General features: G+C 39.4%; 1 protein-coding gene across 1 annotated transcript; it reads right to left on the bottom strand.

Moving 5' to 3' along the window:
* Nucleotides 1-11,614: 11,614 nt before the first annotated feature.
* LOC149077090 (uncharacterized) lies at nt 11,615-13,651 on the bottom strand. The gene has a single exon (XM_089242340.1). It carries the CDS (start codon nt 13,649-13,651, stop codon nt 11,615-11,617), a length of 2,037 nt encoding a protein of 678 aa, XP_089098466.1.
* Nucleotides 13,652-16,409: the final 2,758 nt, after the last annotated feature.

Genomic DNA, 16,409 nt, shown 5'->3' with positions numbered 1-16,409 from the left:
TTGCACAATTACATCATTGAAGCAACGATTCTAACTGGATGTGCCAAAGAAGAAGAAGTTTTCATTCCACGTATCCTAATTATCACCGAAGAAATGCCATTCACTTTCAAGCGATTACAGTTCCCGATTCATTTAGCTTTTTGCCATGACAATCAACTGAGCGCAAGGCCAGTCGTTACCAGTGGCAGGTATCAACCTACTTGAGCCCTGATTTTCCCACGGACAGCTGTACGTCGCGTGTTGGTAATCCCAAAAATTTGGCATCTACACACCAGATGGAAAAACAAAAAATATTGTGTATTCACAAGTGATTGCCTGAAGTTTTTAATTAAAATATTTAAAAATAAAAGTAATTTTTTCTTACTTGACGCAGAATTTGTTTTCATTAAGAAATAATTATTATAAGCTATACATATATAATTTTTTTACGGGGCGGGCAACGTCGCCGGGTATCAGCTAGTTAAGTTATAAATTTTAATGCACGCAATCACTCTATATATATATATAAAAGTTTCAATATATTTTACCTGCGCGATGAACATATTTCATTGAAACTTGGTATATATGTGATTTGGGCCATGGGGAAAAATATAACTGCTATAAAAAAAGTGTCGCTTTTCACCTGGTGATCGAAAAGTGAACTAAATTTTTTATTAAAACTTTCTTTTCCCCATGGTCCAATATGCCAAGTTTCATCAAAATACTTCCATCAGAATGGGCGCTACATACGTCTGAGTAGTGTCAGTTTATTTATAACCACCTGTATTTTTTCAATTGCTGTCAGAAATTAGTTGTAACAACATCCCCAAAGTGAGTAACTTTTAAAATTTGCCTTTTCGAATGTATTTATGCTCCTGATAAATTTGACCCCGATTTCACAATTTCCTCGATTTAACGAATAAAATTGTTGATTTCTTCTGATTCTTTAAATTGGGATTAAACTGTAATTACAATTCTAGAAAGTTCAAAAGATAATTAAAATTATTTGTTTCGAGTTGGCTTTCAATCAACTCAATAAAATTTAACTAAAGTACGTGATTCAACATACACACATTGATGAGAAATATTCTTAAGGGAAGTTAACTCGTAAGCAAATGAAAAATTTCTTATTTTAAATGCTTAAATGGTTGAACGAAGCAAAAATACAAAAATACTAATGACAATAATAGAAAGTCAATTTTGGGAAAAAAAAAATCAGTAAAAGTGCATACAGTGATTCCACACAATCGTAATTAACAAAGTAGCAAAGCGAGCGCATCACACTCGGTTTTGTCAGGGCGATGACGTCACGTACTACGTTAGCTGGTATCGACTCCGGCTCGTCATGAAACAACAGAAGTTGGTCACTTCGCAAATTGGCCGGCGTCCGAAATTTCATCTTTCCCAGGCCGGCTCCAATATGTCGATCCTTATACATCCCTATATATATATATATGGATCACTAACATATCGATATTCAGATTCTCCTTTGATCGTAAGGATTGTCATTGTTAACCATAATAATTATGGTTTGGTATGGGTAATTATAAATAGCCGTAATTATCACAAAAAAAATTAAATACGCCAACGCGTCGATGACCCCGAATCATCGTGATCGATTCAAATACAAGGCCACAACAGGCGAAATGCCCAACGAAGTGGCCGATAAAAAGTATCCATAACAAAAGATATGGATGTCATATATTTCTAAAATACAGCAACGTCCATTAAATATATGGATATATAAGAACCCCCGATGTATGGATATATGGGGATGGATATATAGGAGCCGATCAAAGAACGACGAAAGCATGAATTTTGGACATTTGCCGGGTCAATTGGGCTGGCCAGTTCGCGAAGTGGCCAACTTCAGGCTTTGGCAATAACATATGTACCTTATTCGATTTCGATCTTGAAACGTACAAGAACAAGTTCGATCGACGCATGAAAGCTCGAGCGCAATAAACAACTTGAAGCTGACAGCGGTTGTCGAACAGTACTGTGCACTGTATTTTGTCTTGACCACTTTTTTTTTTTTTAAATCTACACTACTGTGCCATGATAATTGTTTTGAAAACTGTGTAAAACTATACAGATTTCAATGTTTTGATCCTTCCTCGCTGAGAAACGAGAATTTACTGCTTCATTGGAATCTGACTAAAAGAATGGTGAGAGAGAAAAAACACACTTACAGCCTGTGACACGTAAACAGGTAAAAAGTTACACGAGTGTGTGTGCAGCATAAAATGAATAATTATTTTGGTATCATATACCATATGATTTTCATTTCGATGATGCACCGGTTGCAAACGAAGGAGCAGCAAGAGTTTTTTTTTTCTATTATACTCTTATACAGGGCATCCTGTAAGTGCTCTATATTATTCTGCCATAATATTCATATAGATATTCGAATTCAAAGAACGAAAAAAAATTCGGAAAAACAGCCTTAAATGCGGGCAGAACGGTTTACCAGTATTTAACGGTTTTTTTAAACAATTTTGCTCCGATTTTTAAATTGAAATAGATCAGCGAATATTGCTTTTAGAAACGTGGAATTTTTGTGTTGGCATCTCGAGAGACATGGCAACAACTTTCTTGCTAGGATTTTAGGCACATGGTGTCCATATAAAAAAGTAACATTTTTATTTTAATAACTATACAAAAAACCCTTGCAACATGAATGACGTGTCTGAGTATTACACTTTTTTTTTTATGTAATCGGAAGTATGCCTCTAGGAACAACGGTTCACCAGTTGTAACCCACGCACCTTGTTATCTATGCACCCTGTATATAGAGTAGAAAGATATTTTATATGTGTCGGAGGGGGGAGACACTATACGGGAGCATAGAAAGAACGAAGAGGGAGAAAAAAACAACTTCCGTTCTTGAGATTACTATAAAGCTTCGTGATGATGAGAAAAGAGGTAAAAAACAAGGAGAGCTGGAATGAATTTCTTTCATTTACGTTTTGACGAGATATCTCGTCCTATGATCTTAAAGGGTTAAGTCAAGATTGATTAAGCGAAATTTATTAGCAAATTTCTAGGCATAAGAGAGGATTAATTATGCAATTTGGATGTGTTAAGTTGGAGGGAGAAAAGACAAAGATAATAGCTCGGTTTTGCAAAATATTGTTTGTACCCTTTACGATCACGGACGAAATATTTCGTCCAAATGCCAGCGGAAGCAATTCAATCCAGTTTTCTGTGTTTTCTTTCATTTCTCCTCACCATTGCGAAATTTGTTGCACCCCTTTTCTGCCCCCCTCATTCTTTTTATAAGCTTGTTGATGATTTCCCCCCGAAATATAATGCATCTTTACCAAATACATGCAGCAAATACATGCCATATGTACCAAATAGATGCCGGAACCAAAGAGTGAGGGCGAAAGTAAAATCTACTGCAATATACATGAATCCTGCAGGGCTGTCCATAAATCCGTAGGAGTAAGAGGGGTGGAGATCTCTTCTGCACAGCACGTTACAAGGCATCCCAGATATGTTCAATACTGTTCATGTCTGGGGATTTAGATGGATAGCGGAAGTGTGTCTAAAGTCAGAAGAGTGTTCCTGGAGCCACTTTGTAGATGGTCGAGCCCCAGACGTGTGGGGTGTCGCATTGTCCTGCTGAAATTGTCCAAGTCCGTCGGAATGCACAATGGACATGAATGGGTGCAGGTGATCAGACAGGATGCTTACGCACCTGTCACCTGTCAGAGTCGTATCTAGACGTATCAGGGGTCCCATATCACGCCAACTGCACACGCCCCATACCATCACAGAGCCTTCACAAGCTTGAACAGACCCCTGTTGACATGTAGGGTCCATGGTTTCATGACCCGTACACATCCATCAGCTCGAAGCAATTGGTACTCGTCAGACCAGGTAACGTGTTTCCAGTCCTAAGCAGTCCAATGTCGGTGTTGTCGGGCCCAGGCGAGGCGTAAAGCTTTGTGTCGTGCAGTCATCAAGGGTACACGAGTGGGCCTTCGGCTCCGAAAGCCCATATCGATGATGTTTCATCGAATGGTTCGCACGCTGACACTTGTTGATGGCTCAGCATTGAAATCTGCAGCAATTTGTGGAATTTGTGGAAGGGTTGCACGTCTGTCACGTTTAATGATTCTCGTCAGTCCCGTTCTTGCATGATCTTTTTCCGGCCGCAGCGATGTCGTAGATTTAATTTTTTACCGGATTCCCGATATTCACGGTACACTCGTGAAATGGTCGTACATGAAAGTCCAAATTTCATCGCTACCTCGGAGATGCTATGCTCCATCTCTCGTTCGCCGACTATAACACCACGTTCAAACTCACTTAAATCTCGGTAACTTGCCATTGTAGCAGCAGTAACCGATCTAACAGCTATGCCAGGCACTTGTTGTGTTATATAGGCGTTGCCGACAGCAGCGCCGATTGGTTCCATATCTCCTTATTTGCATACGCATGCCTGTACCAGTTTTTTTGGCTCTTCAGTTTATCTCTGTCTCTCGCTCTCTGTTAATCCTGATTGTATCTTGCTCAGTGTTTTCTGATGGATTGTTCCCATAGAATGTGTATAATTATTTTATTCGTTGAATAAATAGAAGATGCTCTCCGACACGACACAACCCAGCCTCCCGGAGATGAAGAGAGGAAGTTGTCTTGCACAACAGCTCTGGACGTGAGCGGCCATCAATGAATAAATCTCGCTGTCTTTCTCTCTTACCTGCATTTTTGTTTTTTTTCTCTTCCACTTTTTTTTTTGCTTCTTTTATATTTGTTTCTTTCCTTTATTCCTAAAACGTGCGAACAAGTTTACCAATTTTATCGCCGATACGTCAAATATCTCATCCAAATTTGTTGCCAAAAGCCTGTACGTGAAGGGGTTAAGTATGGTGTATTACATCTGTCGTGAACACATATGAATTAAGTCACGAGAAAGTGTCCTTATTTCAGAGATTCCGAATCTTTTAACGCTACCTACGGCAACTGAAAGCTCTTAAACACTTTAGGAGCAGTCAGTCTATCACGCCGATTGATCATTGGCGATGAAAGTAGTTTAATAAATTAGAAAACTTATAGGACTTGAAGCATATAACGAAGTCTGTTACACGATGATTTTATACACAGATCCCATCTACTTTTCTTGCAGACATATACTTACCCGAAGATAGTGATGCTTCACACAAACAGTATTTAATTTAAATTGCTAATAAAAAATTTTTCTTGCTTAAAGGGAGGTGCCAATAACGTTCAATTATACAGGGTGGTGTTCTGTTAATGATCCGACAACCTCAAAGGTTTGTTAGTAGGCATCAAAAGGAACAAAAATTGCAATGGAACATGGTGTCGCAAACCACGTCGAGAGGGTGAAAATCGCAAAAAACTCACGCAGGTTTCGGCGTCACGCTGGAACGACAAAAAGTGCAATAATAATTGCAAAAAGATTTATTTGATTTATTATTACAAGAGTAGTGGCCACTGACGTCATTGCACAGTCTACAACGACGTAAGAACGATTCCCGGACGTGCTGAACATCGAGTTCAGCTGCAACCGCTCGTGTACTTGATTTGAGGAGTGCGTATATTGCGCGGTCTCCATGCATCACGCCGTGCTGAGTGGAAGGTCCCCGTCTCCCGCAGTAGTCGATCGATCGTGGCGAAGGTAGTATGGTGCGGACAGCGCCTCATCGGATATCGCTGTTCGTATATCCGCTGTGCTAAGCGCCCATTGCCATTTGCTCGAATGTAAATCAGATGCATATCAGTGTATTCCTCGTTCGTGCAGTCAGCCATCACGATATCAAGATACTCATTGAAACAGACAACTTACACGCAGCGCGTGATCCTACCACAGCGCATGCGTTTCGCGACGCTGCTTACGTCAGATATGGTGAGAGAACTCACGAACGCATTCAGCGATCAACTGGCAAATTTGTTCCAGACTCTGCCACGAAGCTGGGCTGGAAGAGATCTCGGCAACGGGATAAGTCCGGTGGCAGAGACCCTGGCGTTCATTCATTCAGCGATCAACTGGCATCCAACTTTCGTCTCCTCTGGACTCAGAGCCTGCATGCATTTTTCGCGATTTTCACCCTCTCAGCGTGGTTTGCGACGCCATGTTCCATTGCAATTTTTGTTCCTCTTGATGCCTACTAACAACTCTCTGTGTTTGTCGGTCCATTGACATAACACCCTGAATAGCAAACATGATGTATGATTACATACGATACTTACAAGCTGAAGAATGCAATTTCGAATAATTAAAATGTTCGTCTATCATCAAACTTATTTTTGAACTGAAAATTTTTAGCAGTCCCACCTAAATTATTAATAATATAAGAATGCAATCGCTTAATTTATATAAGTGTCACGAAAAACTTATTAATTTCAGAACTTTATATGATACAAGAATGAGTGATATAGGGTTCTAATGATCTTAAACAAAGCATGTGATAAACGCTGTTTTGAACATGAGCTGATGTATTCGGCTGCTGCAACAGCGCTGTAAGGTTAAGGGTACAAACATAGCATACGCCTGTTTCCGATTCTGCTAGTCGGGAACCGTTACGGATTGGTTAAAAATTGGAATTTCAATTAGTTTTCAACTAATCCATAAAGGTATGCACACGCGTGTTTCCGATTCCGGAATCCCGCGTCGTTTCTGGTTGGTTAAAAAAACCTGGATTTCAACGTTTATAGTTTTCAGGTTTCGCACGACTAACTGGATAAAACCTTTGTGTTTCCGATTCCGGCAATGGGTGGTGATCGGACCAATCGGAATGGTGAAACGCTCTGTTCATTTGCACAATTTTTTCTAATAAACGAGTTATAATTCATGAATCGGTTACGAACACTGGCGTTATGGCCTCCCTCAAGGGCGGGGTTGACAGGGCTTTGACTTGGGGGGGGGGGGCCCTGAGACTATCATAATTTTTTCTTCACAACAAATTCAGTATTGAGAGTCCCGTGAAGAATCTGATCGGAGGGCCATATTGCTAGATGTAGGGACCATGACTGCCGTACTGGAAAGGGGGAAATAATGTTTTTACAGTAAAAAACCGAAAAATGTAACCCTCCGGCTTCCCTGAGAAAAATCCCGTGTATGCATGCCTATGGTTAGGAAGAGGAAAAAGCATATTTTATTTTATTTTCCAAGAAGTTCAAGCACATTTTTTTCATAAGTGCTCAATGCAATCAGTATCCATATAATTTTCTCAATCTTTTCCATTGTACTTATACAAAAGTTTGAAAAAGGAAGAAATGTCGTGAAAATGCCCAAAAATGCCACAAAACTAAAAAAAAAGTCCTAACAAAGAAAAAGGCAAAAAAATGCAAATGCCATCAACACATCCCGGTCCCTAGTTATCACCATACTCCTTTTCAAACCTACAACCTGCTCATAAAGCTTGGCAGAGGGGCAATTTGTTTTCCTACTTTTTCTGCCACCTCGTTTCGCAAATTGTTTATTTTCCCTAAATAACAATTAGAAAAATTTTGAAAAAAAAAAAAATTTTCATTTGTGAGAGATATTCAAACAGTGACTAGATTTGATGAAATAATTAGCAGAAGAACCGAATTTTTGATGCATTACATGTGGCTAGGAACGCAACCAAATAAACAATGAATATGAATTTGAATATACAACCAAATAAACGATGAAGAGATGAAAGGGAATACAATGCCCACAAGAGTAAAAGTTTAGCGACTACATTGCCGTGTGTTTTGCCATACTATAAGTACTTATGGCGTGTACAAATGTGTGAGTGTTCCGTTTCTCTCATTTTATAGATAGAGCTAGTACATGATGCGCAGCTGACCGTTATGTTGGACCTTGAACAGAAAAAAGTTGGCCACCCCTGCTTTATGTTATCCCTCTTCCCAGATACTTTAATGACATTTCTGGAATCGAATCTGCTTTTTTTTCTTTACATCAGCATTTTTTTTTTCGTTTTTCTCTCTCTCGCCGTTTGACGAGTAAAAAAAAAATATACACACTATAAAGTAAAGCAGCTGGCTTGAGCGGAAACCAGCGTGCACTATGTTTTCGTACCCCAAGGCACCAAATTCGAAGTACCAGCTTCTAAAAGTTAGTCTAGCTCTGTGATGTTATATCACGTCGCGTGAGGTGAGTTGGATTTGTTTTAGTACGTTTCACAACTGTCTGACCACGAAAAAAAAAAATCGAATATTGATCAAATGCAAAAATAGGGCAAAAGACTTCAGAAACGTTCTTTCTTTCTGAAAATATTGCCATATGAGGCTGATAAATGCTTTCAAAATCATCAAAAATGCATTCAGACTATAGACTGGCTCGGGGTTTCAAATAATTCAAAATTTTGAATGTCAAAGAGGAACTTGTAGCATGGAGCCCGAGTGCCAGAAGGTGATCTCCGTGTTTGACCAAAAAACAGTGGTCGTGTCTCAACACAGCTGTTTTTATTTTCTCCCCATCACACAAAATTTTTTCGATTAACAAAAAACTATAGTTAAAAGTTCGACCTTTTAAGAATGGAAAATAAAATTCCCTGACCTAACGACAGTCGACACGATTATGGTAAAAACTTTCATTATCATTGACCTGAACTATGAATAAGCTAGGCAAATCTCTTTCATAAATGATAAATTTAAATTACGTTATATAATTTTTCTTATTTTAACATAATTATTCAAAGAAAGAGTGTTTCCATGATGAGTTCAAAAGAAATAAGATATTTTATGGTTGATTCTGAAATTAAACTAAAATACGAAAAAATATCTTCAAATAACTGAGAATTCAGCTCAGCTTTTTCGTAAAGGGGCAATGAGAAAAAAATTAAAATTTTATACCCTTGTAATTAAAAAACGATGAGTCAGCAAAAATTACATCTCTCTAATGTGCCGAAATGAATTTATTCCGTGACATTTGGCTAAAAACCCACCGAGATATTGGTGATTAAAATTTTTGATTTTTTTTTTTGCCTAGTTTTAAGTGCTGATGAAACATTTTCAAGACTTAAAAGTAGAAAAAAAAATCAAGATTTTAATCACGGATGTCTTAAAAAGTTTCTTTTATCTTAATGTCACGGGATAAAAATGTTTTCCATTTATTGATACCAATTTTATCAACACCTGTTTGATTAGAAGGCAGTATAAAAATTTTAATTTTCGTATATACTCCCAAATTAACACTCTACAGAGGCATCACTATCACTGCTGTATTTTCTTTTGCTGACATTTTTTCATGCATTAATTCAATTTTGAAATCAATCATAAAAACTTTTCATTTCTCTTTACGGACACAATTCTTGAAACATCCCTTATAATACTTTCACATTATATGTACTCACGGCCTGTAACAAGTATAAGATAAAGATAAAAGAGATATAGATAAAAGAGAAATCAGAAATTTAAGTTAGAGCCTCCAGAATAAAATGGACGTGGTTCATTGATACGAATTTGCTTAATGATATCCTCCTTGCAAATACATTAGTGTAGTATAAAACGAATTAATGTAAGTGAGAGTAGTGACCCAAGATAAGATTCAGTGATTTTTTGCAGAGGCCTGTATGATAAATTCCGAGGTAATGACACCGGTAATGCTAAAAAATACTTTGGAGTGCTTTTAAAAAATAAAATAAAATAGTGATCCACGGTATACTATAACCTTTTTACAGTCACGGGTTTATTATTACGCCCAAACACTAGTGGAATAAATTCAACAAATTCTCTGCGTTTTCTTTCCTCTCTCTTCACCATCGCGAAGCTTTATAGTATCCCTATGCACAAAGTTGCTCTTTTTTTCCCTCCTTTCTCTCTATGATTCTGTTAATGATTTTTTTGTGCACATGTTATCTTTTTTGCTACTATATACAGGTTAGAGCGAAATAGAATACGTAATCAAGGAAACAGTTATTTTCCGGATATTTTGCTTAGATGAACTCGGAAAGAAAAGTCACCACGTCTCCGCCGTGACACGAACCCAGGCCCTCTTGCATACAACGCAAGCATACTACGACAGGGCGTGGTCATGTCTCCAGTGGTGTAGATGGTAGCATGCTTGCCCGGTATGTAAGAGGGCCTAGGTTCGAGTCCCGGCAGGGACGTGGTGACTTCTCTTTCCGAGTCCATCTCAGCGAAAAAAAAAAAAAAAAAAAAAAATATATATATATATATATATATATATATATATATATATATAATAATAAATAAATAAATAAATATATATATTAGGTCATGTGTTCAAAACACCACAGCATATGAACATCTAATTTTGAATTGCGTTTGAAATACTAATAATAATAAAAAATACAGAAAATTGACCATTATATTACCAACACATGGCCATATTAACATCAGACACCTTACATATTTTATCCAATTTGTAAATTTATATTAACATTTGAAAAGAAAAATCTCAATTTATACTGAAAATACAAACTTTCATAGCTTATTAAATTCACACATTTCTCTTACTTATCATTATTCATATGGTGTACTTACTTTCTAAATTTTAATGTTAATTTTTTTGGTGTATAAAAATGGAGTTAGTTGTTTCTCATTTTAATATGCAATTTTGCCGATGACATCTGCTGTATAAGCTTGATTAACATTTCAAGGTTTTCGATGAAAATGTTTTTTGAACGATGAGGGACAAAAACGCTCTTCCCATATAGCCCTCCCCCCCATTCAAAATTATCTTTGGGTAGCACACATACAGCACGCCGCAAAAGTTTAGACACTTACGAAATTCACTCTTAAATTATGAAGAAACCGATTCATTGGAAACAAAGATTATATATCAGGTGAATTTCTTTCTCTATCTATACCTCTCTAAAAATATTATTCGAACATTTAAATACCAAAAAAACAGTGTTGTAATTTGTAATAAAAATTAGTTTTTGTAGAAAGAATGAGGTTCGGAGTAACGATCCTCCCTCTTCGTGGTCGAGTAACTGAACACGTACTCATTGATGAGTCGTCTTTCAAAACAATAATCATATTTATTTTGATTAAGGAGGATAGAGAAAAGTGCTACACAACGAGCACATTCACCTTACAACACCACACTCATAATCATATATAATCATAAGGAAAGGAAAAAAAAAGACCCCCGGGGGGAGCGTTTCCCTTTTCTTCTCTCTGTGGCTCCCGCGCTATCTTTTTCAGGGTAGTTTTTCCCTCTTTTGCTTCTTCGTTTAGCAGCTTCCCTGACGATTCGTCCCGGAACCTTACTCGTCCCCCCTTGGGAGCTCATTGTCTATTTTTTTTCAAGACAACTGAGCTTACCACATTTAGGAAAAGAAATGAACAAGGAAAAACATGTTCAAGCACACATACAAAAAAAAAATCACAAAATCAACAATTACCATCGTGGGATCAATGAAAATACCATACTGAGTACACATTAGTAATACATATGCACTGAAATGCATTCACATTTACAAATATTTTCCGTGTACTTTCCTAATATATACATTTCCCGACTTTTGCTTGTCCAGGCGTGCTGCTGAACACGTCTAAAAATTCTTTCGGTTTCGAATAATTGCCGTTGCTGTGAACTTCCAGCTTATCAGATAACCCCATTACGTGGTTCTGAATGTCCTGGACTGATTTCATTTTATGTGAACAGGAGCGTAGTCCACATCTCCAAATTCTACGTCCTGATCAAATATCAGTCCCACGTGTTGTACTCTGGCAATGTATGGCCTCTGCTTGACTTGGGTTCTAAGAGTCCAATATAGTCAACGCTCCAGACCTCGAATGGTTTTTCGGGTCTCACGATTGGTTGGATGGGTAGGCGATCTCTATACGTGACGGTGCGTCTGACTTGGCATTCTCGACGACTCCTACGAAACTTCTGAACATCCTTTTTGATGGTAGGCCAGTAGGACGAATACTTCATGCGTTGTTTCGTTTTGCGCTCCCCTAGATGTCCTGCCAAAGGTATTTCATGGGCCATCCGAAGCATTTCCATTCGTTTGCAGGTGGGAACGACAACCTGTACGATATTTTCGCCGTTTACGTTCTCGGAGTGAGTGAGAACACCATTCCTTACGCCATAAGATCTTTGGCCAAGACGTACGAAGTCCCAGCCCTCCTCGAGATCGCCATCTCCAATTTGCAAACCGATAAAGTCTTGGTCTTCTTTATCGGGGACTTGTGATGCATCAGGGATGCAGTTCCCTCCTTCCACGTTCGAATCCAGGAGTTGTACGACCGACATCGTTGAGTCTCCGGTATGCCGAATGGACCCAGTGAGTTGCACACTTTCTGACAGCGCGTCGTACGCAGTTGAGCATATTAACATGTCGTTAACAAGTTTCTTCGACACGGCACAAGTTACAGGAATGTCGCTGTGCATACCATCATCGATTCTCATCGGGATAACTTTCAGTGCCGCTACCTCAGTTTCCCCGAACGCAGATATTATTCGTATAGTACCTTCTCCGTCGCAGTTCGAAGGCACCAAATCCTCTCTCAGAACTGATATCTGAGCTCCATTATCAATAATCGCTTTGAATTTTTTCGTTCCGCATTTGATGGGTGCAATTTTAAGTTCATCGATTTTCCCCGTGACCTTCGCAGAAGACACAGGAATCGAAACCTTCACCGTCAAAATATTCGAGGCTTCACTTGGTTCCACCGTCGTTAATTGACTCTGTGCATTCACAACGGCATGCCCTTTCGCGTTATTGTTGCAAGCCCTCGATATGTGCCCAACCGAGCCACAAGAATAGCAAGTTGGCTTCACAAAGGTTCTACGTGTTTCGGTTTTGAGTCCTGGCCTGGAATTCGGTGCTTTAGGAGGAAAACTTCTACTGTTACCATATTTGCCTGCTTCATCTTTCACGTTATCATTGCCCGAGACCACCTTCTTGAAGTTTGACCGCACACTTTCGTATTCATCCAGCTTGTCAGCTAGGATAGACGGAGATATGAAAGAGGCCCATTCGTCCACGAAATGGTCACGTATATCGCCGGGAACTCGTCGTTTTAGTTGGTCAGTAATGACAAGGCTCTTCAGTGCCTCGAAGTCACCAACGTCCAGACCCCGGATCCACTCTTCGAAGAAGTTCGATATTTCGAAGACAAATTCTCGCCATGATTTCGCCGGGTTGCGTTGATGTTTGGTGAATTTTTGCCGGAAATGTTCTGGACTTAATTTGAATTTCCTAAGGAGGATCTCCTTAATGTACTCATAATCATCAAACTTCTCTTCCGATTCTCGGGCAATTAATTGGGTTATGTCTGACGGCAATAAGGTCAGCAAAGCTGACACCCAGTTTCTTTTGTCCACCCCGATCCTATTCGCCTGGCGTTCAAATATTATGAGAAATAAGGCGATGTCATCCTCCTTGGCGTCGAATTTTGGAACAAGCCTCGTCAGTTCCGTACTGAATGAGGTTAAATTCTGTCGTCCATTTGTGGACGCATTCGTCCTTTCCATCTCCAGGCGGAGTTTTTCCATTCGAAAGAGGTGTTCTCGTTCTTCACGCATCCTCCCTTCAGCTAGGTCACGCTCTTCTCGTGCTTCCCTGTCTCCCTTGATGACGGCTAACTGCTCTCGGATGAACTCCTCGTCATAGCCGTCACATTTGAGAATGCTATTCCTCAAGTCCAATATGTTCGATCCGTCCTTGACCACCAGACCCAACTCTTCTGCCAAAACCACCAAATCATCCCTCCTTGCACGCCCGAGGTATGCCATGTTGCTTGGTATAGCGTTTTTTTTTTTCACTTATATAAATGTTCGCACCTAGTCTACGTCATATACTAATGACTAATCATTCGAGAAAAAAAAAATATATATAGATAGATATATGCACAATAATACTGACGTATTTCAAACAAACCCCAAAAAAAAAATATATATATATATATATATATAAAATCGTACATTCGAAGATAATTGTAAAAAAAAAATTAGTATGTGCGATAATACTGCTGTTCAAAAAAAAAAAAAAAAAATCACATTCTCAATAATAAACTGACGTTTCAAAAAAAAAAAATCATTTTCTGAGCGAATAATACTGACGTATCTTTCCAAAAAAAAAAATCAGTACTCGCGTAATTACCGCCGTTTCAACACACAACAGAGCAATGATGCTCTCACTTGACACACAACAGGGCAATAATGCTCTCACGTATATCACTAGAGCTGATGCTCGCCACACGAACCGCCGGAGCAATGATGCTCGTCAACTATGACGCTGGAGCTGATGCTCGATGAATACGCCACTGGAGCTGATGCTCGCCACCTACGCCTCTGGAGCAATGATGCTCGTCACCTACGCCTCTGGAGCAATGATGCTCGCTGAATACGCCACTGGAGCTGATGCTCGCCACCTACGCCTCTGGAGCAATGATGCTCGCCACCTACGCCTCTGGAGCAATGATGCTCGCCACCTACGCCTCTGGAGCAATGATGCTCGCTGAATACGCCACTGGAGTTGATGCTCGCCACCTACGCCTCTGGAACAATGATGCTCGTCAACTATGCCGCTGGAGCTGATGCTCGCTGAGTACGCCACTGGAGCTGATGCTCGCTGAGTACGCCACTGGAGCTGATGCTCGCTGAATACGCCACTGGAGCTGATGCTCGCTGCCTACGCCTCTGGAGCTGATGCTCGTCAACTATGCCGCTGGAGCTGATGCTCGCTGAATACGCCACTGGAGCTGATGCTCGCTGAATATGCCATTGGAGCTGATGCTCGCCTCATACGCCTCTGGAGCAAATGATGCTCTTCACCTTTCAACTGCAGAGCAATGGTGCTCTCAGGAACCACCCGTCATCAGCAGTCCATGCTTTCTCTTTCAGCTTGACAATCGAGGAACGCTGTGGCCATTTTGTCCTTCTTCATAAGTGTTATTCTTCAAAATGTTCCCCCGATTTTTTTTTCAGTTCTAAATCCTACCGACTGCGCCAGTAACGATCCTCCCTCTTCGTGGTCGAGTAACTGAACACGTACTCATTGATGAGTCGTCTTTCAAAACAATAATCATATTTATTTTGATTAAGGAGGATAGAGAAAAGTGCTACACAACGAGCACATTCACCTTACAACACCACACTCATAATCATATATAATCATAAGGAAAGGAAAAAAAAAGACCCCCGGGGGGAGCGTTTCCCTTTTCTTCTCTCTGTGGCTCCCGCGCTATCTTTTTCAGGGTAGTTTTTCCCTCTTTTGCTTCTTCGTTTAGCAGCTTCCCTGACGATTCGTCCCGGAACCTTACTTTCGGGTTCGCAAAAGTTTAGCCCCAAATGAAGAATTTTCGCGATTGGTCGTCGAAACATGCAAATTCGCCACTAATGACGTTACCGCCGTTCAGTATTTATGCTCGTCTCCCGACAGCATCGGTTATTCGAGATGCTGCGAACTACAGCGAGCGGTTCTTATAAATAAACAGAATTTCGATGCTGAAATCGGAAGGGTAGACTTTTTTGAAAAACAGTTTTCTCACAACGTTCTAGAATGCCTATCTATCGAATATTATCTGGAGGTGGTACACATAGTGCTTAACATCGATCCAGACCAAAGCTGCATTAAGAGTCTTCTTTCAAGCGACTTTGATCCAGACTGGCATCTACGTAATTGTTGACTGCGCTGCAATTTACAAGCTCGTCTGGACTGAGTGTGAATGGATACGATTCGCATACACGAATACGAGAAACACGTATGATAGTATTTACATACATTTTTATAAAAAAAATCAGCTTTTGCTGATTTACAAAAAACACAAAGATATCGGAAATGGACAAAATAAACTTAGGACGGGATTACACTATAAAAGTTTGGTAAAATATTTTTACAAAATTTTGAGGAAAACAACCGATAAGCATATTGGCTACATTCGATCGAATGTTATATACGATACGCTTATTGGTTGCACTGAAACTTTTATTGTATAATCCCGGTCTTAGTGTTTCCCGGGGCTACCATAGTTTTTTTAAGCCCAAAAATTTAAATTACATACATCCAGTCTCGGGGCCGTCTTTACTAAATGGGGCCCTTGTCGAAAACTACTCAATTATTCAGATATTCATTAATATTGCCATAGAAACACCATCATATATATACAGGGTGTCCCATATATTTGTAAATAGTTGGAAAATTCACAAGAATTGAAGGAATTCGTATATTTGAATGCGCTTGGCGAAAAAGTTTTTCTCACGAAGTGGGAAGGATTTCTTTTTTTTAAAAAAGTACAAAAAATTTCAATTTTTTATCAATAGAGGGCACTTCACGAAAGCGAATCACTGGAAATATGCAAATCAGAGTCCTATAAAATGCAGGTTATAGAATTGACAGCTCATTTACGAGTTTTCCTGTTTCTGGCGCTTGTATAAGGTTTTCATTGTGATGTTGACATTGGTAGGTAAAGCTGTATTGGTGAAGTTATTTCACCTCAGCCACGAATCACCAGCTGAAGATTTGTGAACATTTTGGACACGGAAGAAATTG

This window comes from Pholcus phalangioides, unplaced genomic scaffold, assembly GCF_987345545.1.
Source record: "Pholcus phalangioides strain wild (caught in Gottingen) unplaced genomic scaffold, Ppha-v1.0 ptg000015l_1, whole genome shotgun sequence".
NCBI classification, from domain to species: Eukaryota; Metazoa; Arthropoda; class Arachnida; order Araneae; family Pholcidae; genus Pholcus; species Pholcus phalangioides.
The sequence above is the reverse complement of the archived record's forward strand: the minus strand, read 5'-3'. Positions and strand labels throughout refer to the sequence as shown.